At 44.2% G+C, this 24,716-nt stretch overlaps 1 protein-coding gene across 3 annotated transcripts in view; it reads left to right on the top strand.

The window, feature by feature from the left end:
• Positions 1-24,716, top strand: part of GSTCD (glutathione S-transferase C-terminal domain containing) — an 841,775-nt gene that overhangs the window by 603,988 nt on the left and 213,071 nt on the right. For all 3 annotated transcript variants that reach the window (XM_085641409.1, XM_085641407.1, XM_085641408.1), the window contains exon 8: positions 2,600-2,728. In XM_085641409.1, coding sequence (XP_085497535.1) covers positions 2,600-2,728 — 129 coding nt within the window. The remainder of the gene's footprint in view (positions 1-2,599; positions 2,729-24,716) is intronic.

Raw genomic sequence — 24,716 nt, 5'->3', positions numbered from 1 at the left:
TGCTTTCCTGTTTGATCTAAGACTTCCATAGTGATTCCAAGGAGTAGTAAGTTGACCTCCTGATCAGTGCCTCAAGTACAGAAAAGGCTCCAAACATCTGGAACCCGCACCTTGTCCCAGCCTGAGTTAGTCCTAACCCGCCAAGTGGTGCCCCTCCGGTCCTGGACCCTTGGAAATGGTAATAAAGGTGCCCAGATAGCTCAATTCCAAAACTTGGGAACATTTTTGGCCAAAAAGTGCTCTGAGATCCGAAAGGAGACCGGGATCTACCTGCTCGTCGATATGTCCAAGGTGCATCTACAGTCTGCCTGACTTTGTAGCATCTCCAGCTGTGTTCCCCTCCACAGCAGCTAATCCTGTTCAGCGGCTCCTCGCAAAAGGAGTATCTGGCCTCATAGAGTCCTCGTCAACTGCAGCTTGCAGCTGCGTCCTACTGGAGATTTTCAATTTCCATAAAAGAGACCAAGCCTGAACATAGAAATGTTCATAGCGACTGCATTTAGTGGCTCCTATGAGATGGCACCTCCTTCTCAGCAAATGCTGGCTGCCTTTACCTACAGAACTTTACCTTCTCACAGTGGCGGCGACCGCAAAACAAAAGTGGTGGGTGGGGGGAATTTAGGGTAAAATGATAATTAAAAGTAAACCTACCTGTTGCGACGTCGACGTCCGCATCGGTGCTTTTCTCCCAGCAGTCACTGGGAAAGCACGGGCTCCCCACTCAATCCAGACGCAGTGCCAGGATTGACTGAGCGGCATTGTGTGCTGCTCAGATAATGCCTGGGAGCCTGCAGCTTTTGGCTTCTCTCCAACCTGGCTGTGCAACAGAGCTGGGTTGGAGAAATAGAAGTGCGCATGTCGATTTGGCCGGCCTAGGACAGCCGGCCAAACTGACATGTGCACTTCTAAGTGCCCATCACTCCTCCCTGTCGTGGCCCCGCCTCACATGCGCGCATGCCTCAACCAGAGCCAGCCACAGAAAAATAAAATATTATTTTATTATCATTTTATTTTCTGTTATGGAGGAGCTGCCCCAGCCTTCTCAGACATTTTTCTTTAAAATTTCTTTTAAGTCCGAAGTTAAGTGGAGACCTGGCCCAATCCACTTCGCATAGCCTATGGTCAGCCATAACTTTCTACATTGCCCCTGTCTCACGCTACTAGATGTCAACAGTTGGCGCTTTAATCTTTTAGGCAACTATTTTAAACTGTAAACATTCATAACTCCGGTTCTACTGATTTGATTTTTGCTGTTTTTTTGTCAAATAATTTATTACAATTTACTTTATAAATCAGTGTGGATTTAACTTGTGTTGTGTTTTCATATGATTACTGTTTAAGGGCTGCATAAATACTTTACACATTGCTTCTAAGTCAAGCCTGGCTGCTTTTTGTGCCAAGCTATCAGAGGGTTAAGCACAGAGTAATTTCGTGACTTTTTGTGATTCGCTCTAACAAGAATTGTGCTGTCGCTTAAGTAGGGTTTCACCCTGCTCAACCAACAACCCATTTCTTCACACTTGTTTCAAAATGGTTCCTACTATGAATAAAATAATATATAATATAAACACCAGTTCAATAAAAAACAAGCCAGACTTTGTGCACCTTAACCCGTTCATGTAGGAGCCCTACCCATAAGATTTAAGCTAATGAAGCTTATAAGTAGTGTTGAATTTAGCAAATAAATACATTATTTTTATTAATAATAATAATGATAGGTGTGTTTGTATACTAAAAGAACTTTTGGAACCTAAAATGGCACTGACTTGGTGAAATTCACACAGCAGGAATGGACTTAACGATAAGTAAAGGTACGAATCTTCGCCTCATTTATAAACTCTGATAAGAATGCACAAGCTTCTAGCCAGACAGCTCCTAGTAGTATTTGCATTTAAGACAAGCCTTTGTTCAAGCTCAACTGCCATTCAACCTACCCTGTGTCGCCTCCAGAAGTAACATACGCTGCTGCAAGACTCTTTTCGGGCAACCTTCCAGTGTTAAATGTATGTAAATAAATCTATAAGTGCCAGGCAAAAAGCTTTTCTTAGACGCCCACCATCCCACTACCAAAATGCTGGGGTTGCTGAATACCAAGATGGCTTGCTCTTGAGACCAGCGCCCAGATACCCCTAGGGGTGGCAGTGGTGCACTTTACAAATGCTATTTGATTGATTGATTAATACCACCTCAAACCTGTTTTTTCCACAAGCCTACAGTTACTTCTCGTCATCTGTCTTGCGTGTACATTGTCATCCCTGCTTTCTTCTGTTGACACTGTTTTTTGTATTTTTCTCTTTCTTTCTCTTGCTCCCTTTCATGTCTTTCCCTACCTTACTTATGGATCAAAGTCTGAGGATGAAAAATAATTCCCAATCCTCCAAATATGAGTGCCTGCAACCATTGACATGAATTGTGCACTGTTCATAAGTCAGATTCCTCACATATACAGTGCTGTTCAATTTTTCTTCATCTATTGTGGCATGCATTCTTCAGATACCAGAATTTAAAGCTGATCTAGTTTCAAAACTCCTCAATGGGTAATCGCTGTATAGTGAAGTACTGAATATTAATCTGCTCCTGCCTTCCTGCTTGGTTCTAGGTGGTTTTGATTGAAAACAAAGAGGAATCTTTGGTACGTGCAAAAGACAGAAGTGGAGATCTTGGACTGAGCAACATTTGGTTTATCCAAGCGAATCTTGATTATTTCACAGGAGGATTTGATATTGGGGTAAGTGCCTCTACATTTTTATCATCCAAACTCGTTTTATTGAGAAATACAGGATGTGGATACAGATATACTTAGCATTGTATTGTTCCTCGCATGACTAAAATGTATAAACTCCTCTCTGATTTTCCTATCCTTGTTAAAATAAGAACTGGATTCCTCATCAACTGAATGAGAAATTAACAATAAACTCTCATCCTCCCTCTCTCCAAACCAGGGGAGAGGGGGAACAAGGAGAGGTGAGGGAGAAAGAGATATAAAAAGTGTAAAAAAAAAAAAGCCTTGAGATTAATCACATCCCTGAATACTTCCAATTTCTCTTTCCCCCTCCACAATATTTAGTACTAGAGGCAGCAGTTGTGTCTCATCATCCTCCAAGAATATGTACCCTTATTGGCTCAATTCTGCCTGTTCCTCTCTTGAATGGTGCCATCTGTGCATAACTTAGTCCATCAACTTGTATAAATTTGAATTTAATGTCATTGTTTGTAATTCAAATCTTGTTGGGTATTAAGCTGTACCCTCCTGCCCACTACTACATGCTATTTGCACATCTCCATCATTACCCTCGTATTATGAGACTAGCAGGACATTAGAATGGTGCATTACGATATTTCTGGATTTTAAGTCATTGTTCTGAAAATGCCACTTTTAGAAAGTTGGCATCTTTTTGTCCCATATTCATATAAACAAGACTGAGTCTAGGGAAGGTATAGTCAACAATAGACTGTGGTTCAAATCCCTATATCTTAGGGTATTTTGTACTCCTCTCCTTTCTCACACTGAGGTAGCCACCAACAGCCGTTCACCTTAAATTTGTAATTTTTAAGAAACCAGCTAACTAAAAAGGTTTTACTTAAGGCAATCCCCACTAATGACTTTCTTGGTGTAAGAACCCCACATCAATTACACCAAATATTTTTACAATCCTTTGAAAAAAATGTGAGAGAAACAAGATGACACCTCACGTGCGCAACACCAATTGAGCTTGCTGATTGGTACTCACCAGCTCTGCCCACTTTTATCATCATCGGTTGTCATCTTGTCCCAAAAAAAATATAATAAATCCAGTGTCCACAAAGTTAAACCCAAAATGTGAAGGTATACAGTGCAAACATCACATACCAAAATGCGACCGAAAAGTGAAGTTAAAAAATGAAGTGGATGCACTTTCTATAGGACCAACTTTATTCCTCCTTATATGTGCACCCAATCCAAAACTTAAAAAGGTTGCTTACTGTGCATACCATAGTATTATGCCAACATGTTTCATCGCCAAATTACTTGTAGCGATTTCTTCAGGGCAAATACAGTCGCTTGGCACCGGTAGGGGACACCTCTTAGCCTTTCAATCGGGGACTGCCAGAAGTAAAAAGTAAAAACACACAACACACATAATTCTCACTGGATTGCCACTTTATCTCTCATGGGTCTATTTGTATCTCACGCTCTGGTTTACTCTTTACCCTTATTGAGCCATGTACCAGCTCACTTATTTATAGGTCACACCACGAGCTCCATTTGTGATTCCTCGCAGTTGATCCGCACTCAGCTGTGATGCAGATGTGAAAGTAATGGGGTTTCTCATTAGTCCCTGTGACCCACATCGTATTCTCTACCTAGTACTCGCTGCACCGAGTTCTAACTAGGCTTCGGAGGGACTCCCACACATTATTATATTCATATTACATAGTTCTGAGCGGCTATTGTATGCTAATCACTAGTAATGGGACTAAATACCATTTAACCGAGTCTCCGTCATCTGTTTGATTAGTTAACGAGACTCCCCGTACTCCTTTTAGCAACACGGCCTTCCTAGCAATTCCGGAGGTAGAGAAAGAGTTCACAGACTCTAAAGCTGTTTAAAAACACATAACACCCTCCATTTAAGTCGTCTCCTTACCACCCAAGGCCTCACGGAGCTCTGTTTCTCCACCGGTTAGCGGCATTCACTCTCCGCCTCTATTTTAAATCTTTCGCGGGACGACGGCAACGTCCCTGCGTCATCCCCGTGGGCGCCATCTTGGATTGGGGTGAATTCCATACCTCGCTTCACGCAAGTCGTTGATTTATAGTATATTTTTCTTACTCTTCGTCATATTCTTATTGAGGTGGTGCTACCATGACCCACCCACAGTATGATGTATTTATCCAATATTCCTCACATGAAAGGCAAGCCTAGTAACGCTTCGCGTGTATTAACATATACCACCTTCCCTCATAGACAGTGTTACCGTCACCTAAGGGCGCCATCTTAAAAAGGACATGTTATTAAACCCAGTTCATTTTATGTAGGATTCCCAAATACACAGACCTATTTTGTTGGTACACAACGCTCGTACTCATAGTCGGCCCTACCTCCACTGACTATCCTTTGTTCTCACTTTTCACTTTTCAGTCGCATTTTGGTATGTGATGTTTGCACTGTATACCTTCACATTTTGGGTTTAACTATGTGGACACTGGATTTATTATATTTTTTTTGGGACAAGATGACAACCGATGATGATAAAAGTGGGCAGAGCTGGTGAGTACCAATCAGCAAGCTCAATTGGTGTTGCTCACGTGAGGTGTCATCTTGTTTCTCTCACATTTTTTTCAAAGGATTGTAAAAATATTTGGTGTAATTGATGTGGGGTTCTTACACCAAGAAGGTCATTAGTGGGGATTGCCTTAAGTAAAACCTTTTTAGTTAGCTGGTTTCTAAAAAATTAAAAATTGAAGGTGAACGGCTGTTGGTGGCTACCTCAGTGTGAGAAAGGAGAGGAGTACAAAATACCCTAAGATATAGGGATTTGAACCACAGTCTATTGTTGACTATACCTTCCCTAGACCCAGTCTTGTTTATATGAATATTGATTGAGAGGAGGGCGACTTGTTTTTTTTTTCCCTCTGTAGTTCCTTATTGTTTTGCATCTTTTTGTCCCAACCATTTGGTGCCTGCAGCCTAAATCCTAGGTCACATTCCTAGGTGTAGCAAGACAACTAGGAATAGGTGTTAGCAGGATGGGCCATCTCTGACTTGATAGGGGGAAGAGCTGTCACCTGCCACACCTACACATCACAAAGGCTCTGCCTCAGCACACTCAAATATTTTGTTTGCGAACCCAAACAAGCTGGAGCCAGGGCAGTGTGGCAGAAAATTCCAAACACCTCTGGAGGTGGAAACCTCCAAAACCTTCTCCTGCTTCAAACCTGGCTCCAAGTATGAATATTTGACCCTCAGACCCAACTCTTCAATACACCTCTGGACCTGTGGAAAACTCAGAAGGACTCCTCTGCTGCAAGAAGTACTGCTACTCTTCTGCCATGCTACTCTGCTGCCCTGCTGCCTGAGTGAAAAGGACTGGACCTGTATCTTGAACCCAGGACCACCAGAGTGACTCCACGTGCTATTTGGCTGGCCTACTTATCAAAGCCTCTGAAACAGGAAAGGCTACAACCACCTTACACCCACAATCTGGACTCTCTCTGCTGTGAGCCTTGCTCCCCAAGTGTTGTCACCCCAGTCCTGGACTCTTAGAAGTAGGCCTGAAGGTGCTCTGCCAGCTCAGCTGTGGTCTCCTGGGTAGAACTGACGCAGTGCGATGCATCTTCTAGAACCTCTGCATCGGAACCGCCACTGCGCGCCGCATCACCGCCACAGAACCTTGTATCGCAGCTCCTCGGAACCACACCAGTGCGACGCAGCCCCAAAGCAGGACTTTGCATTGCAAGCCCCGTCAATGGCTTCATCGGAACTACTATGTCATGGCGGTGGTCCCCTGCCCTTGCTTCCAGTTCTTCAGTGCTTCTCTCCTTGTTCTCAGTACCACTCAGCCTACCGCCCTTTAATGATCTCAGCCCCCTGAGCTTCGATGTATGCCATTCTGCACTGAATACGGCACTCTTGTAATTATTTGGGGTTTACCAGATGCGCCACACACGCTCCTTGGAGCCTCATGCCTACGTTGTAGATTTCATCTCTGTATTTGCCTAAGTCTCATGAGATTCCCAAACTCTATGAGGCTTCTGCAAAACTTGGTGGCCATATTGGGCGCAGTAATGTTTAAACCATGCCCAGCGCCGACCCCGTGCTTTGCCTCATGATCCTTTCTCTGGAAAAGTTGCGGTAATTTGTGCCTGCTACAGAAATTTACCTGCAAGGAAGAACTTTCTTCTACAACTTGTTGCCATCACTGTTGCTAAGGTCCTCACCACCACAGTCTCCCAGTCTTCAGCTCTCCCACTTCCGGACCTGTAAAAGTAGGAAAATAAGACTTTCAGTAAGAAAGAAGCATGGACCATGCTACAATTAGGTACCATTTATTTTAAAGTGCACGTATAAAACTCTTACAAGGAACTGAATAACAACTCAAAGACTTCCCACAAAAGCATCGGCAAGGAACAGACAACAGCATGACTCAAACTGTGTGAGGAAACAGAGTACTAAGAGAGACTTACTAACAGCAAATTGTTTTTAAGTACTCAGTATAGGTGTATCATTGTGTTTAGGGTGCAAAAGTTTGACAAAGGATTCTAAAATGTTGTGTACATGTTTACAGATGTGACTATATTTTTTGGGAAAAGAGAACGTACTGAAGTACTCCATGCTTTATGAAGGAGAACTTATTCAAGTACTTTAAGCTCTATCAGTACAGAACAATAGTGAAAACAAGCACCAGCTGCATTGCAGGTAGAACTCTGTCCCTGCATTCCAGAGAACTTGTCAGGGATTGGGGTAAGAACAAAACAAGTAAGATAGCTCACACTTGTCTCTTCTATATTGAAGGTCAACAGCTGTCCACACAAAGGTTCAACCTCCAAGAAGCAAGACCCTCTTCTCAGGCCCTAATCTCTCTGCTTGCAGTCCAACTAGTCTCAAGTATAGAAGGTTGGGGCAGAGGTGGTGGGTTCTTATTGTCTCTGCGAATCCACATTGTGGGCCTTAAAAGGTAAGCGCCTATGTTACTGGTTTTGACACGCTGCTGCATGACGCATCTCCAACCAGGACCTGGCATCACAGGCCTCAGCTTCTTTAGAACTGCCACTGCTCGTTGCATTGTCAACGTGGGATCTCACAATGGATTTAAGGTACTTTGTTCAGGAGGCGTAACTTGTCCCAGTATCCAGCCGGCGCTCCATTGCAGTCGGCCTGAACTTGTGACTTAGTCCTGGTCCGGTGAGACCAGATTAACCACAATTGGTGCTTTGTGCTTCTAAGCACTGTTTTTAATTGAATCTTTAAAATGGCTTTTCCAGTTTTACTGATTGGATTTTTATCGGTTTGGTCTCAAATAATGTATTAAAATGTACTCTGTGTTTCAAAATGTTTCGTTTGTTGTGTTTTCACTTTATTACTGTTTTAAGGGCTGCATAAATACTTTACACATTGCCTCTAAGTTAAGCCTGACAGCATTGTGCCAACCTACCAGAGGGTTGAGCGTAAGTTAATGTGGGATTTGCTTGTGTTTCACCCTGTCGAGATTTGTGGTTGATGCTTGAGTAGGGTTTCACCCCCCTCATATATATGAAACACTGTGGCAGTCGCCAATGTGTAGTTATAGTTAGGTCAGACGTTCCAAAGAAGTTGTGTTTTTGTTGTTTTGCTAATAACTTTGGGGCCTTTTGAAGAATCGCCACAAAACTTTATACAAAAAAGGTCATCCACCTCCACAATTTCCTGTATAGATGTGCAGTGATCTGTCAAATGGAGGGAGCGAATAGCAGGGGGTTACAAAATGCAATATCCCAATGAAATTTTCATAGGAATTTTCAAACAGTGATATAGAGAAAACAGCTGAACAGAATTACATCAAGTTTGGCAGAAAAACAAGATCTCTGCAAAAAAAAGCATGCTTTTTGACATCTGGTGTAAATCTGTTTGCCCATTTTAGAGAAATTAACGTTAAAAATATTGAAATGTCCCTCAAGACTGCAAATTCAAAAACAGAGTTGAACATGTCATGAGTGAGGTGATATGTGAGGTCATAAGAGGGAACGGTGGAGGTGTAAATTATAGTTTGCTCAGTAAACTATAACTGGTGAATTCAAGTTTTTTTTGCATTTAAAACATGACGTTATGACTGACATCTTCACCTAACTATAACGTTACTGTAGCCTCTGTTTTTTTTCCACTGAAAACAAAACCAAAATCTAAAATGTCACTTAAACTTTTGTTTTTTTCAGTGAAATCAGAATATATATATATATATATATATATGTGTGTGTGTGTGTGTGTGTGTGTGTGTGTGTATATATATATATATATATATATAAGTACCCCCTGCCGTACGTAAGGTTATGGAGCTCCGAGGTGAGTTGCAATCCTTATCATGTACGTCCGGAGGTACTTTATACCATGTAATGCATGGTCACACCATCACCTTTCCCACAAACCATTTAAAACCTTGGTGGTAGCTCTTTCATATGAAAGAGTTAGCATGTTTGTAAACATGAAGTATAAAAATAAAACCTCTAGTGCAAAATTTGTTGCAAATAGATATTAGAAACAGTTAAATACAAGTCGTTTAAAACCAAAAAAAGCTGCAGTAGCTTGGAACATGTAGAAACGTGCTGAAAGATTCTAGCTTTTCTCCATCTTGGAGTGCAAAAAATAAACCTATTCTCTTTGCTTGTCATTGTAAGCTTTTAAAATAGAGTAGAAGAAAGAAAAGCAATGTTTCGTTTTTGCTTTAAACAGCAGCATTAAGTATGCTCCATGACCTGACCTGCCTTTCACCTCGGCTGCTGGCTCTGGCAGCAGGCATTGTGATGTCAGAACTCGACTGTATTGTCTTTTCTTAAACCTGAAAAATCCCTTACCTCCCTTTAGCCGTATACACACCTAGGCCCTAAAAGTACTCTTACCTCCTTTTACCTCTACCCACCCTCTGAACCTTAAATACACCTTTACCTCCATTTACTCCTGCCCACCCCTAAACTCTAAAGTCACCCTCTCCCTCTACTTGCACCTTACTCTTTCTTTTTAAATAACATTGAAAATTATGCTATTTGAAAACACATGTATATGCACGTACCAGCATGACAAATTACTACATGGCAAAGGCTGCATGGTAAAAGTTAAAACCTATATTATGTGCTCAAAATTACCATGAAATACACAGCAATAATTTATTGCCTCTGGGTTTTTCAGACAAGATTAAAAGTAATAAATGGACCGGAAAGGAAGATTAGTATCCCACCATCCTAATTCCTAGTCATCTTGATTCAGCCTTCCTAGTTGCCACTAAGAATGACAAGGCTTTTATCAGGACCATGATGGTTGAAAAACCCAGAGACAATAATTTATTCACTGGTATTTCAAGATCATTTTAAATCTTCTGTAACATAGTTACCCCAGATCCACTTCCCAAAATATTAGGTGCTTCCATTTGCGTGGTTGAGCACATCACAACAGGAATTATGACGGGATGTAGCCAAGCCCGATAAGGAAGCATGTCACAAAGTATGGGTGAGGGCTGTTTTTATAACCATCTATTGTGCCGTGAACATGCACTTATAACGAGCCTCACCCTGGAGCTCCGAAGCTTGGCTATAATCTTATGTGAGTTTTGACTCAGACACTGTCCTTGCTTCGGGCTTGCCACAACATTGCCTTTTTCACAGCTGCAGTCTGCTCTAGGCCGTCTTTCTCAATGCCTGATACCTGCCCACCTCTACTATTGGCTGAAGTATGCCCAGGTTACAATAGAGCTATTCTTGTGGTGCGTACTCAGGTGACGTTTTCTGTTACTGTGGCTCCAGGATTGCCTCACTCTCCACAAGGACCGCTGTTTGGGCCAATCAACAGTAAAGCTATCATCCCAGCATGGTGGTCTTCATCTGTTGATTTTAGCTCATGTCATCTCAAGACCTCAACAGTTAGCCTCAATTGTTTGGCGTGTCCTCATCTACCTGAGCACCAAGACATCTAATCCAAAGGGATGCATCTAATGTTGTCCTGTCCGAAGGAGGGTAGTTCTTTGCGCCATCTGCTGGTCAGTCTTCTCTTCTGGGGCTAAGATGTAATAGGGTAAAACTAGCACAAGAACAGGAGAATAACAAAAAGGCACTAATGAAATATCTTTCTCCGCCTGATGCTGGACATGGCACCGGCAGCCGGTGTCAGCATTATGTCATTATTTGTAGAAGAATGTTAGCAAGTATTACAAATATCCAATAAGAGAGACCAGGAGGAGCGCATGAGTATATCAAGTCAAATAGCTGATTGGGCTTCCAGCATCCCACCGCATATATACTGTGTTGGTATGCCTTGTGTTGTAAATGCACACAGCTTATAATGTCCATGACACTTGAGTGCCAACGCTACGGCTGTGTTTTTGGGATAGGCAATGGGCCCACCTCCACCCTCACAGCAATCCGCGGATTTTGGTGCACAGCTTGGAGGATGGTGCAGGGGTCAGACGTATATACATAGGTGTCTCTGTGTATTGCCTCCTTGCAACAAAGCATTTTGCCAGAATGCACGGCACCAAGGAACTTCCCTCCTCCCTCACACAAAGACCTGCCACAAATGCATGAGGTGCTCAATTTTCTAACGTTCACTTAAAAGGCCTAAGTGCAAAAAACTATGTGGTTTCAAAATCATACACTTTCAGAGATGGACAAAGCAGGCCTTTTATAAGAAGAAATAGCTTTCAAATCAATTTCATAAGCTAATAAGATTGCTAATGACAGTGTTCAGGTTGTGCAAAACACCACCAGTTTTCAAATGTATAGTTAAACATCGGATGTGGGAGCATTTATCAATTTGGATTACCTTATTGAACCAATATCTGGTCTCATTGGATATGCCCGTGGTGGCAGATTTTTGACATACAGGGGTTAATTTCTCAGCCATAGCAATATATGTCATTTTAGGAAGTCAACAGAATAGCTTTAATTAATTTCGCAATAAGCTTGTCAAGCAAATTGGAAGATGCTTTGTAGCTGCTGACAATGCACAAATGCAATTCCAGATTAATACGAATGCACTGCAGATCAATTAAGCACTAATAACAGATGCTGTAGTAAATCAGCGATAGAGAGCACCATCATTCATGAAATAATCCCAGTGCCATTACATTTTGTATATTCTGCAGTAGAATACTTGATAAGCATATGAAAAACATAATTTTTACAGGAAGTTCTTAAAATGAAATGACGTGGTATAATATGTTCTCTAACTTATTAGGTCTTGCCTACCAGACAACAAAAGCTGTCTGTTTACAAAAAGCCCATGTTGGACTCTTGGTGCAGGGTCATCTCTGAACCTTTTGCCTTCACCCTCCTGTTTTTTAACCAGTTTGTGTTGGCTTTAAGGACTCATTGTTAACTTGTAGGACTCTGTACACTTTACCACTGCTGACCAGTGCTAAAGTGATTGTGCTCTTTCATTAAAAAGTGGTCGAGTTGGCTTACACACAATTAGCACATTTAATTTACTTGTAAGTCTCTAGTGAAGTGGTACTACAGATACCCAAGGCTTGTAAATTAAATGCTACTAGTAGGCCTTTTACAACATGTCCCAGGCCTGTCATTGCAGCCTATGTGTGCAGTTTTAAACTGCTATTTCGAATTGACAAAATAGACCTTTTTTTTTTTTTACAAGTACACAGCTGACAGCCTACAACCCTGCGGGCCGGCCGCGGAGGATATATCTTACATGTCGCTAAATCACACAGCCCTTTGCCGTCAACGCGGGGGTACGCGGCGGCGTTTATGGATGCGATTGTACCAAGTTTTAAAGAAGGATATTGCAGGTCTCAATTTCTCTTAAAACAACTATACAATAAAGACATGGTGCCTCGAACAGGCATAAAGGTGTGGAACGATCAAACTCCCCCCCCCCCCCTCTTAACTACCGGTCAACACTGTGTGTACCGCATGCATTCCACGTCCCGGGGCTGTGGCCTCCGCGTCTCTCTCCTAGCATTTAGAGCAGCAAGAGCGGTGGAATTCTACACTTCTCCGGGGTCATCCTGCGCGACGGAAGGAGGCTCGCAAATGCCCCCCCTAAAATCATTCCACCTGGACCACACCTCGACCCACTTACGGGGGCACCCTCTCGCCACGTACACAGTCTTTTCCTGCAGCATACACCAGTCCATATCACTGTTCCATTCTGACAGTTTGGGTGGAATAGGACTTCCCCAGAGCCTGGCTATATTCCTCTTCGCTACCATTTGCCCGAGCGTCACCCAGAGCCTCCCTTTTGGTGGCAGGTCCGTTGGCTCCCATATATTAAGGAGACACCTCTTAGCCTCCGGGCGAAGCTCCACCTCCCACACCTCCTCCATACACCGCACCACTCTTCGCCAGTACCTCTGAATCTTCGGGCAGCCCCATAACACATGAAAAAAGGTACCCGTGCCCCCACACCCTCTCCTACATTGTGCTGTGTCCACCCTCCCCATTGCGTGGAGTCTCGTGCAGGAGATATAGACTCTGTGAAGAGTCTTCAGCTGAATAAGCCGCAGTCGGGCTGATATCGCGACCTCCTGCGGGGAAGCCAAGGCGTAAAGCCACTCCTCGTCATCTATCTCTAGCCCTTCGGCGACCCATTTGTCTTTAAGGGGAATGAGCATATCTGGGGGGTTATTGATGAGCTTTTTGTATGTGAGGGATATGGCGTGTTCCGGGAGGTGGCCATCCAGCAACCTATCTTCAAGCGGGGAGGCTGGTGGCAGTTTGACCTCCGCAGGGATATTGGCCTGTAGGGAGTGACGTACCTGCAAATATCTAAAATATTCGGTGTCCGCCAGCTCATATGCTTCTTGCATTTGGGCGAACGTGCGGATCCCTGTAGGGCCCCAGATGTCTTTAATTTGAGAGATGCCTATCAAGTCCCAGTTGCGGAACCCCTTGGTGCGTCCCAGATTACCCAATGTTTCAGAGGCCCAAAGTGGCGTGGCCATCGTGAGGGCCCCGGACCAGCCGAGCCTCTTCTGAGCAATGTGCCATATCTGCACCGAGTGGAGCGTGGGTCCGGTGAGTCGGCGCCTACCTCGTCTCGAGTAAAGTGCTATTTCGTAGTTCCCCCCAGGCAGCAACCATCTGTCCATACCGTAGGCTGGATCGTTCCCGTCTCCGTACGTCCCCTGATTGATTGCGGATAGGTGGGCCGCCCAATAGTATTTACGGATGTCTGGGAGAGCTATACCGCCATCGTACCATCCCAGCGTGAGCTTGGCCAGTGATATTCGGGGTGACCCAGCCCAGAGGAGGTCGCGCAATGCGGCTTCAATAACAAGGAAGTAGCTATTCGGAACCAAGTCCGGGTAGTTTTGTAGCGCGTAGAGAAACCGCGGGAGCGCTAACATCTTAAATAAGGCTGCCCGGCCCAGCAAGGACAGTGGCAGGTGCTGCCAGGATTTTGCCTCACTCTGGAGCCGGAGCAGCGGCGGCTTGAGGTTGCGCTCGTAGAGCAAAGCTTTATCACCGGTGACGTACACTCCCAGGTACTTGAACCCTTCTTCTGCCACCGTGATAGGACACATGTCAGGAAGCCGTGGAGGGTCCCCACGCAGGACATACAGATGTGATTTGGCCCAATTGACCCGAAATCCAGAATTGCGCCCAAAACTGGCCAGTATGTCGAGTGCCACAATTATCGACCCTCGCGGCTTAGAGAGGTAGAGGAGTATGTCATCAGCATAAAGGGATATTCTGTCCTCCCACCCCTCCGCCCATGCTATGCCCTTTAGGGCGGCATCCTGCCTTATCCAGGCCGCAAGTGGCTCCAGGGAGAGGGCAAAAAGAAGGGGTGAGAGGGGGCATCCCTGCCGAGTCCCTCTTGCCAGCGTGAAGACTTCAGACAGCTTTTTGTTTACCAGCACCTGCGCCAGGGGTTCAGCATACATCAGACGCACCCAGGCAATGAAATGTGGCCCAAAGCCCAGTTTACGCAGGACTGCGAACATATATGGCCATTCCAGGGTGTCGAATGCCATAGTGGCGTCCAGCGAGACCACCACCGCGTCCTCCTGAAGTCTGTGGCGCTGCCCTAGTACACCATGCAATCTCCTGATGTTGAGGGCCGTGTTACGGTGGGGCATGAACCCCGACTGGTCGGGGTTGATCAATGAAGGAAGCACCGACTAAAGCCTATTGGCCAGCGTCTTAGCCAGTATTTTGGGCTCCGCGTTTAGAAGCGAGATTGGTCTGTACGATGCACATGAGTCCTTGGGTTTTCCCTCTTTCGGTATTGCCACTATGGTCGCTATACGCTGATCCCGGGGCAGCCGTCCAACTTCTCTGCTGTGATCGAACATGAGTTTTAGGTGCTTACTAGTGACGTCCGGCTGGAGTTTGTAAATCTCTATGGGAATGCTATTGGGCCCGAGCGCCTTACCCGGTCGGAGGTCCCCTATCGCTCTCTGCAGCTCCGCCTCGGTGATCGGGCTGTCCAGAGCTTCCCGGTCTGCATCCGAGAGGGTGGGCAGGCGTATGTCAGTAAGGAGGGTCATAGAATCCTCCTCCGGCCGGTCAGACTCCCTCCTGTAGATCTGCTGGTAGTGACTAGCAAATTGTTGGACTATTTCCCGGGGCTCTGTGATCACTCTACCTGACTCGGTGCGCAGCTCCGGTACTACCCTGCCGGCCTGTTGTTTCCTCTCGAGCCAGGCGATAAGTTTCCCGGCTTTGTCACCCTGGTCGTATATTCTACCAAGCTTATGCCGAGCCAAAGTCTGCGCTTCTTGGGTCACCAGCGCTTTGTACTCAGCCGCCTTAAATTGCATTTTGTGCCTGGCCTCCTGGTCTCCGCTAGATGGCGCCTCCCTCTCCATTTCCTCCAACTCTGCCTCCAGTCACGTGACCTGCTGGCGTCGCTCCCGCCGCCTAGCCGCTATAGCCGAAAGCGCCTCACCCCGTACCACGGGTTTAAATGCCTCCCACAGGGTGACAGGGGAGTTTACCGACCCGTCGTTCTCTGCGAAGTAGCGTGAGATTGAGGTGGAGATGTGTTTCCTAGTGACCTCGTGTTTCAGGTGCCAGGCGTTTATTGGTGCTGTACAGCCCTCCCGTCTATCCCCAAATGTGATATGTGTAAGGACCGGTGAGTGGTCGGAAATGCCCCTAGGGAGGAGCTCTGCCTCCCGTATCACCATGTCTGGCCGCAGCAGGGTAAGGATGTAATCCAGTTGTGAAAAGGAGTGATGCGCCCCCGAAAAGAAAGTAAAGCGGCTGTCAGTGGGATGGAGCAGGCGCCAAACATCCGTGAGCCCGAAGGCCTCAAGGAAGTCCGCCAACCACCCTTGTCCCTGGGGTAGGTCCCTGGGGGGCTGCCTATCTCGGGTCCCCGACGCCACTGCGTTAAAGTCCCCTCCCAGCACTAGCTGGCCCTCAGGAAGAGAAAGGAGAAATGTGCCCAGGTCTGCGAAGGCCCGGGTCTGGAGGCCTGGCGGGACATAGATTGAGAGTAGATTAAGAGTCGGGCCCTCCCAACGCCCGGAAACAGCCGTGAAGCGGCCCTGTGGGTCGGTCTTGATGAGGTCTATGTGGAGGGGCAGCGAGCGACGCAGGAGTATCCCCACCCCCCTCGATCCGGAGGTGAAACCTGAGTGTGCTGCTAGAGTGTAGCCGTATCTATTCAAGGCCTGACAGACATTCCCCAGCAAGTGTGTTTCTTGCACGAGTACCACATCTGGCTGGTGACGTTGGAGAAATTGTAGGACTATAGTGCGCTTGAGTCTGTCCCCCAAACCATTGACATTCCAACTGAGGACCTTCAAACTTTTGTCCCACCTCCTAGCCATATCTGTTGCTTGTTACGGTGCTTCGTCCCACCACCCCATCTTCATACGTGCGGACATAGATCGTGTGACCGAACAGGATCCCCAACTCCCACCCCTCCCCGGTTCCTACCCCACAATGACACAAAGTGCAAAAAACAACAAATTTGGCCAACCGTGCGGGCCACTCCCACCCCTTCAAGTCCGACCCCAACATCCCTGCCCATTCCTGCAAAAACAAACCCCCCCTCCCTGCCCCCTGCTCCGTGGGCTCCAAACTACCCACCACCCAAAATAGACCTTTTGACAGGCCTAAACCTTCCTTTTTAATAAATCAAAGTCACTCCCAAGTTAGGCCCTAAACAGCTGTTAGGACAGGATGCACTGTACTTAAAAAGTTGGACATGTACATTTACATTTTACATGTCCTATGAGCGAATAAATCCTCAAGTAGTTCTTCGCTATTGCAAGGCTTACCTCTCCCATAGGATACCATTGGGTTACCTTACTACATTTAATAAAAGATAATGTTTGATTGGGAGCAGGTAGAAAAGTCATATATGGTGTCTGAGGAATTGTAATTTAAAACCCACTTTTATAGTAAAGACATATTTTAAGCCACAAATCTTAAAATGCCTCCTTTAGAAAGTTTATATTTTCTTGTCCTAACCATGTGTTGTCTGTAGCCTGTTCCTGGGTCACATGACTAGGTGTACTTGGCATCTGGTCTTTGTGTATTCCTCCCAGACATTGTCACAATACAGGGCCTATTGGTTGGCAGGATGGGCCATATTGGCTTAATGGGGGGGGGGGGGCTAGGTAGGGGCGGAGCTATCACCTATCACACTTGCACTTCAAGGGCTCAGGCCCAGCTCACTCACAAATCACTTCACATTAGCCTATTGTGCCCCATACACACTAGGACCATAACAGGGAGGCAGGAAATTCCAGACACCTCTGTGGGGGGTAACTACAGAAGCTTATCTCACTTCAGAAACTCCAGAAGCTTCTCCCACTTCAATGTGGGCACCAGGTATAAGTAGTGACTCTCAGACCCAATTTGTCAGATCTCTTCTGGAACTGTGGAAGATTCACAAGAAGGATTGCTCTTCTGTTCTTCTACAAGAAGGACTGCCCAGCTGCTCTTCTCCCCTTCTGTTCTGCCTTTGAGGACTGCTCTGCTGGCCTGCTGCCTGAAGAAGGACTGAACCCACACCTTGAACCCTGGACCACCAGAGTGACTCTAAAGGATAGTTGGCTGGCCTCCTGTTCAGCGCTACAGGGACACAACAGCCTCCTCTACACCAACGCAACTTAATGCATCTCAATGCAGGCCTTCACATCTCAGCTTCTGTTCGGGTGCTTCGCAAGCACCAACCCAGCATGGCGCATAATGCCGACAACTGGATCAGTTCAACGCACCTCAATACACTTTGATGCAGGACCGCACATCACAGCTTCTGTTCGACGGCCTCGCAAGCACTTACCCCAGTGCATTGCATATCAACACCGACAAACAGTCCAGCATGATGCATCTCAACTCAGCACAATGCCTCCAGGCACAAGTCCTCCCAGCACCAACGGTTTCATCGGCCTCAACACAGTGTGACGCACCTCGACACCCACATCGCAGATCACTATCAGCAGCTTCACCGGTACCAATGCAGTGCAACACATCTTGATGCAGGACCTCACACCGCAATCCTCCGTTGACGGCTCTTCGACGCCACACTGTGCAGTCAACACAAGGACTTCGCACCTCGATGCCCAGGACACAAGATAGTTTTAGCAGTAGACTGAACTCAGACCTGTATCCTTACCACGCTCCATCATGGTCAGCCTGACTTTGCGACATGGACATGGCCGACCGCGACCAGATAACCGCAATTGGTTCTTCTTGCTTCTAAAAACTACTTTTCTTCAAAATTGCATATCTCCAGTCCTACCAATTGGATTTTGGTTGTTTTGGTCTTAAATTGTTTAATAAAGTTTTCTAGATTGGTGTGGTATTTTTCTTGAGTTGTGTTTTTAGTTTATTACTGTTTGAAGTGCTGCATAAATACTTTACACGTCACCTCTAAGTTTTGCTGGACTGCTTTTGTGCTAAGCTATCAGTGGGTTAAGCACAAGTTAATTTAGTGACTTTTTGTGGTTCACTCTGACAAGAATTGTCGCTGTTGTTTGAGTATAGTTTCACTTCCCTCCACTAAAAACCCAATTTCTCACAGACCTAATGGTAGTTTACATTAGGCTTATAGCCTGCCCATTGCTTGTGATAGAGATCAGGGTACCTAAAATAAACCCACTTCCACGGATAGAGTAATCTCACAGTTACACGCACATACACTCATCATACGCTAGGGCCCATTTCCCTAACATACGCTCAAATACTCTACCAGCAATAGACCTGTCGGAAGAAAACTCCAAACCACCCTGCATCTATATCTAGGACGATAGGACCTGATTATAGTGGTTGCCCTTAAACATACTCTATACAATCTATACAATAATGATCAAAATGTACACAATAATTGACAAGAAAGAATATTCAACACCATGTTTAAAAGTTATATTGCTTTATCTAAAATTAGTCAAAGTAAATCAATCAGAATAAATCATTTTCATAGTTACCTATTCTAACTAAATGTCAGAACGAGTCAGGACAGGTCTCTCGGTAAAGTCTCTCAAGACAAAGTCCTCAGCATCAATCCTCAGCAACGCAAGTTCACGCGGCAAAGGTAAAATGGCAAGTGGCAAAAGGGTGACGCGATCCCTCCCTAAGCTAACAGTTCTTATAATGAAAAATACAATGGAAACACACATAAAGTTGGCAGGATAAACTGTATCACTGAGCAGAACGAGAAGGAAGGGATGTAACATTGCTACATCTGAAAATCTCCGCTCAGGAAAAGTCACAAGACATGAACTACGGAACAGGAACCAAGAAACTATCAAAGTATCCAACTCGTTCAACTTCCCTCGGCATCCGAGCCACAGTTCATTGTCTGTTTCAGAAGCTCCTTTGTTTGCCAAGGACGTTCCATTTCTTTCGGAGATTCTCCAAACTGCTGATGTCCTCATGGAAAAATACAACAAGGACCACGGTCAGTTGTCTTCGACCTTTTTCCAGCAGGGGTCTCCCTTGCCACATCACAGAATATGCCACAGCCAGGCTTCGAAATACTGCCAGTTCGATTAAGGCCTTCATAGGCCACAATAGACCATCTTAATTAAAAAGACAAAATAAACGTTACTACAGCATAATGATTAAACAGTGTAAACCCCACTAATACCCTTATGTGTATGCATTTATCTAGCTTTGCGACATAAAAAGCATTAATTCAGACAGCGTTTTGTGCTCAAAATGAATAGCACACAGCAACGTTTAAACATGAAAACTTGCACGTTTTTATTAGGACAGAAACAGCACAAATAAGCTAACCCTCATATAACTTTCTCTTATGTCAGGACAAACGGGTTGATTAAAAAAACACACTTGCACAAGGACAAATAATTATTTGTTAATTATTAATAAATTAATAAAACGCATAGACATGCCAGAGCTTCAAAAGCCCATGAATTTTCTAAAAGAAAACTCTGCTCCAGCAATCCCCCCTTTGGTGATTTTATCACCAAATAAACCCAAAAAAAAAAATTAGTGAAAATTTAGTCCCATTTTAGGAGAAATCAGAAATGTCTTTTCCCCTTACACAAATTACACACCAGTCACTCTTTCATCATCTCTCTTTGTCTCTAAGTAAACACTCTCCCTCAATTCTTCTAATTCAATCTCTTGTGGTTCTCTTTTCGACTTCTTATTTCTCTTTTCTTTATTCAATTTCTTTTTCCCTCCCCTGTTTTTACAACACACACACACCAATCTTATTATTAATAAAGCCACAATTATACAAGACAAGGGAAACAATATTCTACCTATAATAGTACTACCTATTTTTGCAATAAAATCCTTAACAGCTATCATTTTATTAGCTATTTTAGTCCACAAACTCCCAGTTTCAAGTGGTACTAATTCTTCATGCAAATCAGTAATATTTTTGATATAGACCTTCAGGTCTTTACTTTCGTCAGGAATGTAAGTGCAACAATGTTGAACTTTCAATATTCCACAAACTCCACCCTCCTTGGCCAATAAAATATCAAGGGCAAGTCGATTTTGCATTGACATGGCACGTACGGCACTTAATTCCGTATTCACCAAAAGAAACCCTCCTGCGGTATTTGTCGATAAGCGATCAACCACTGTGGACAGTTTCCGAATTCCATAAGCATTTAAAGAAATTCCCACTGCTGGAATCAAAACCCCAAAAATGTCACCCACAATTTCAGACCAAGTTTCTCTTTTAAAACGTGTTAATAAGTTAATATCTTCTACATCTCTTATTTTATCTGTATGAAAAATCTTAGGAAAAACCAGGCCCACATAACACGTGCCATACCAATGGTCAGGCAACTTGTAATAAGCCTTGTTCCCACAAACATAGGACACCCCTGGAAAAATCGTATCTTCTCCACCTCTAAAACCCCAACCTGTCGCAATGAAGTATGTATCATGGCACTCACTAGTTCCCACAAAATATGTATCATATTGGGATTTCTTTCTGATAATGCAAAGTTTACCTTTCTGCGGTGTATCTAGAGCTAAAGTTGGACTAGCCCCATTCTTCAACTCTTTTCCCATCTCAATGTCCCAAATTGTCTCACTCACTTCATATTTTCCCCCTTTCTCATGCATGTTCACTCTCCTTTCCTCTACCATATCCAGGAAAGCTTTCTCCTCTTCTTTCAAACTGCAAGTTAAATTATTCTTAAAAATGTAATCTAATGTTAATCCTCTTTCTTCAATAAAAATCTCACCAAAAGTGTTAGCTTCTTTAGCTGGATTCAGCTCTTTGTTCATTGGCAAGTGCCCAAAAATACTATCTCTGTTAGACATCTTATAATCTACTTTTCCTAACAAATAAAAAACACTAGTTAAAATACTACAGGAAATACCATATGTAGCTGGTAAATGGTGATAAGTAACACCCTCTGAGACGGATGCAGGTAATTGCATACAGACGTAGCAATCCCTGACTTCCATTGTTTTCACATATTCATATAACAGTTTAGAAAAAACATTACTAGAAAAATTATTAATTGACCTATCTTTGTGTATGTAACTATTACTTGGAACTACTTTTTGTGAATTCTTCTCTACATTTGTCACATTTTCTATATTCATTCCAAACTCTACTCTAAAAGTAACTAATAAAACTAAAACACCCCATAGAAGCATTAATAATCCAGTACAACAGCAGCACATTCTACACCACCTCTTAAAGAAGGCACATCTATTACTATTATTCTCTATGTTAGCCATTTTAGTTTAGCCTCTACTACTCCACTACTGTTTGAACTTCTTCAATTCTTCAACAATTCTTCAGCTTTCAGTTTATCCAAATGATCTCCTCGTTCACTTGATCCAAGTGAATCCTTCTTTCACTCAGTTTGGATACTTGTCATTCTTCACTTCAATTTCTTCAACATCAAATTGTATCAGATCTCCAACGTCGGAATCCTCAGTACTCGACTCTTCTCCAATGTCAGTCAAGAGTACTTTCAGAATTTCACCAGTATTTTCCTCAACCACTTCTCTCAAGACCACTTCCGGATTATCTCGAGTCACTGTTTCTTCTTCTCCTCCTTCAGACAACGCCACATAAGACCATTCCGGTGATCTGTACTTTTGGTTGGGTCTTCTTACTCTTCTTATTTCCACTGGTTCATTTGTTTCCTTTGATTCTTCTTCTTCAGCTTTTGAACTTTGACTCGAAACCTCATTCACTTGTTCAGCTTTCGATGAATTTGCTCTTATTACTCTGTATCTCAGCCTCTTAACTCTGTTGTTAGGCCAACGATCTCCTCTTAACACCTTTTTCGGCTTTGTTTCTTTATTACTTCTTTCTCCAATCCAAGTTCTCTTTCTCAGAACTCGACCCTCTGTTTGTTCATCCTCATCATCTGTTTCAAGTGCCTCTTGTTTCCGTTTTCCAGCAGTTTTCTTCTTCTCCACAGATTTTTTCACCACTGTTTGAGACTTCCCTACTCCTGTCCCTCCTCGAATCTCCGACACGCAATCTTCTTGCTGTCTACTTGTCCCTTCACCTAGCTCCTCATGAATGTTCCCTACACCTCCTCGGGAGTCTTCCGCAATCTGTCCCTCTCTATCTTCTTCTGACCCTGTTTCTTCAAGTATAATCTCAAGTGGTTCTTCAATCTCCTCCTCTTCAGATTCAGGAGTAATCTCTGTGTGATGTCTTTTTTCTTTTCTTTTTCCTTCACTGCTGTTTGAAACTTCAGGCTCTCTTACAGAATCTGATCTCTTTTCTGATACTCGCAGTGGTTCATTCGAAGCTCTTCCTACTTCTTTCGCCACTGATTCTGTATCTTCATCATCGCTGGAATCTGACTCTTCAAAATACTCTTTACCAGTCCCTTCTTTTGGGTTTGGAACTCTCAGAGTATGACTTGCATGTACCCAGTGCTTCACTCCAGCACACTTTACTGCAGTCGTCGTAGTCAGAATAACTTGTCTCGGCCTTCCCCACCTTGGAATCAAGCAATTTCTTCTCCTGTGCACCTTAATCCTCACCCAGTCTCCTGGACTCAGATCATGGGCTTGCTTCTTCTCAAGTGTGGTAGCTTCTTCTCCAACCTGGTGAAACACAGAATGAACTGCGTCAGCCAGGCCTTTACAGTAATCCAAAATCATGTCATCAGTTATTGTCACCAATTTATTGACAGGCACGAATGCATGGCGCATAGCACGTCCCATGATTATTTCATGCGGGCTCAAACCAGTAGTTCTATCTGGAGTAGATCTCATAGTCATCAGAACTAGAGGTAACACATCTGGCCATTTCATGCCAGTGGCTAAACACATCTTTCCAATTCTATTCTTGATTGTGACATTGATCTGCTCAACCACACCAGAAGCCTCTGGTCGGTATGCACAATGTAGCTTCTGCTGAATTTTCAATGCTTCACAAATTAAACCTATAAGTTCATTTTGAAAGTGTCTACCTCTATCAGACTCAACTGTAACTGGAAACCCGTACCTAGGAATCAACTCCCTCAACAGTAACTTTGCCACTGTTAATCCATCATTTCTTCTAGTCGGGTAAGCTTCCACCCACCTTGAAAACAAACAGACTACCACTAGAACATACTTCAGTCTGTTCACTTGGGGCATCTCAATGAAATCAATCTGCATTCTTGTAAAAGGACCTCCTTCTCTTCCAATTGTCCCTAGACTCACCACTGTCTTTTTCCCAGTGTTAAATTGCTGGCAAATTAAACACCTTTGACAGATGCTCTCTGCAATTGTCCTGAACTTTGCATTGTACCAGGTCTGCTTAAACGACCTGACCATCGCATCCCTCCCCAGATGTCCCTGGCCATGATACATCCTTGCCATTGACGACAAGATTGAGTTTGGCATTACTGGTCTGCCATCTCTGTAGACCCAAACATGGTCTGTTTCTCTTGGAGCACATCCTGCCTTAATCCAATCTTGTCTCTCTTCATCTCCTGCCTCATCTTGTAACTGTTTCACTTCATCCCAGGTCTCTAGGACATTAGTAAACATCACAGAAAGAAAAGACATTTCCTCCATTCTATCCCGATTAATTGACTGATTTGTTTTAGCACAATACTGCGCCACATCGTTGGCGTATCGGTTTCCAACCGTGATAAAATCATCCCCTGGACCATGGGCAGCACATTTTACAACTGCTAACTCCTTAGGCAGCTGTATCGCCTCAAGCAATTTTCCAATCAATTCAGCATTCTTTATCGGAGTTCCACCCGATGTCAAGAAACCTCTTTGCAGCCATAGTTGGCCAAAGTCATGCACCACTCCAAATCCATACTGACTATCAGTCAACACAGTTGTTCTCAAATCTTTCCCAATCTCACAAGCCTTTGTCAATGCCACTAATTCAGCAACTTGCGCAGATTTCACTCCTTTCAATGGTGATGCTTCCATGACCTCTGAAACTTTACACACTGCAAATGCTGCACATAGCACACCATCATCATTCCTCAGGCATGATCCATCCACAAACAACACCTGGTCATTCTCAGGTAAGGGAATATCCCTTATGTCTGGTCTCGGTTTCGTACAGTACTCAAGCACATCCAAACAATCATGATCATCTTCCATCTTTATACCCACATTTTCAATATCCGGCAAGAGTGTCGCTGGATTCACATTC

The sequence above is a fragment of the Triturus cristatus genome, chromosome 2_2 (genome assembly GCF_964204655.1).
Source record: "Triturus cristatus chromosome 2_2, aTriCri1.1, whole genome shotgun sequence".
Classification (NCBI taxonomy): domain Eukaryota; kingdom Metazoa; phylum Chordata; class Amphibia; order Caudata; family Salamandridae; genus Triturus; species Triturus cristatus.
This window is presented reverse-complemented; position numbering and strand designations above follow the sequence as displayed.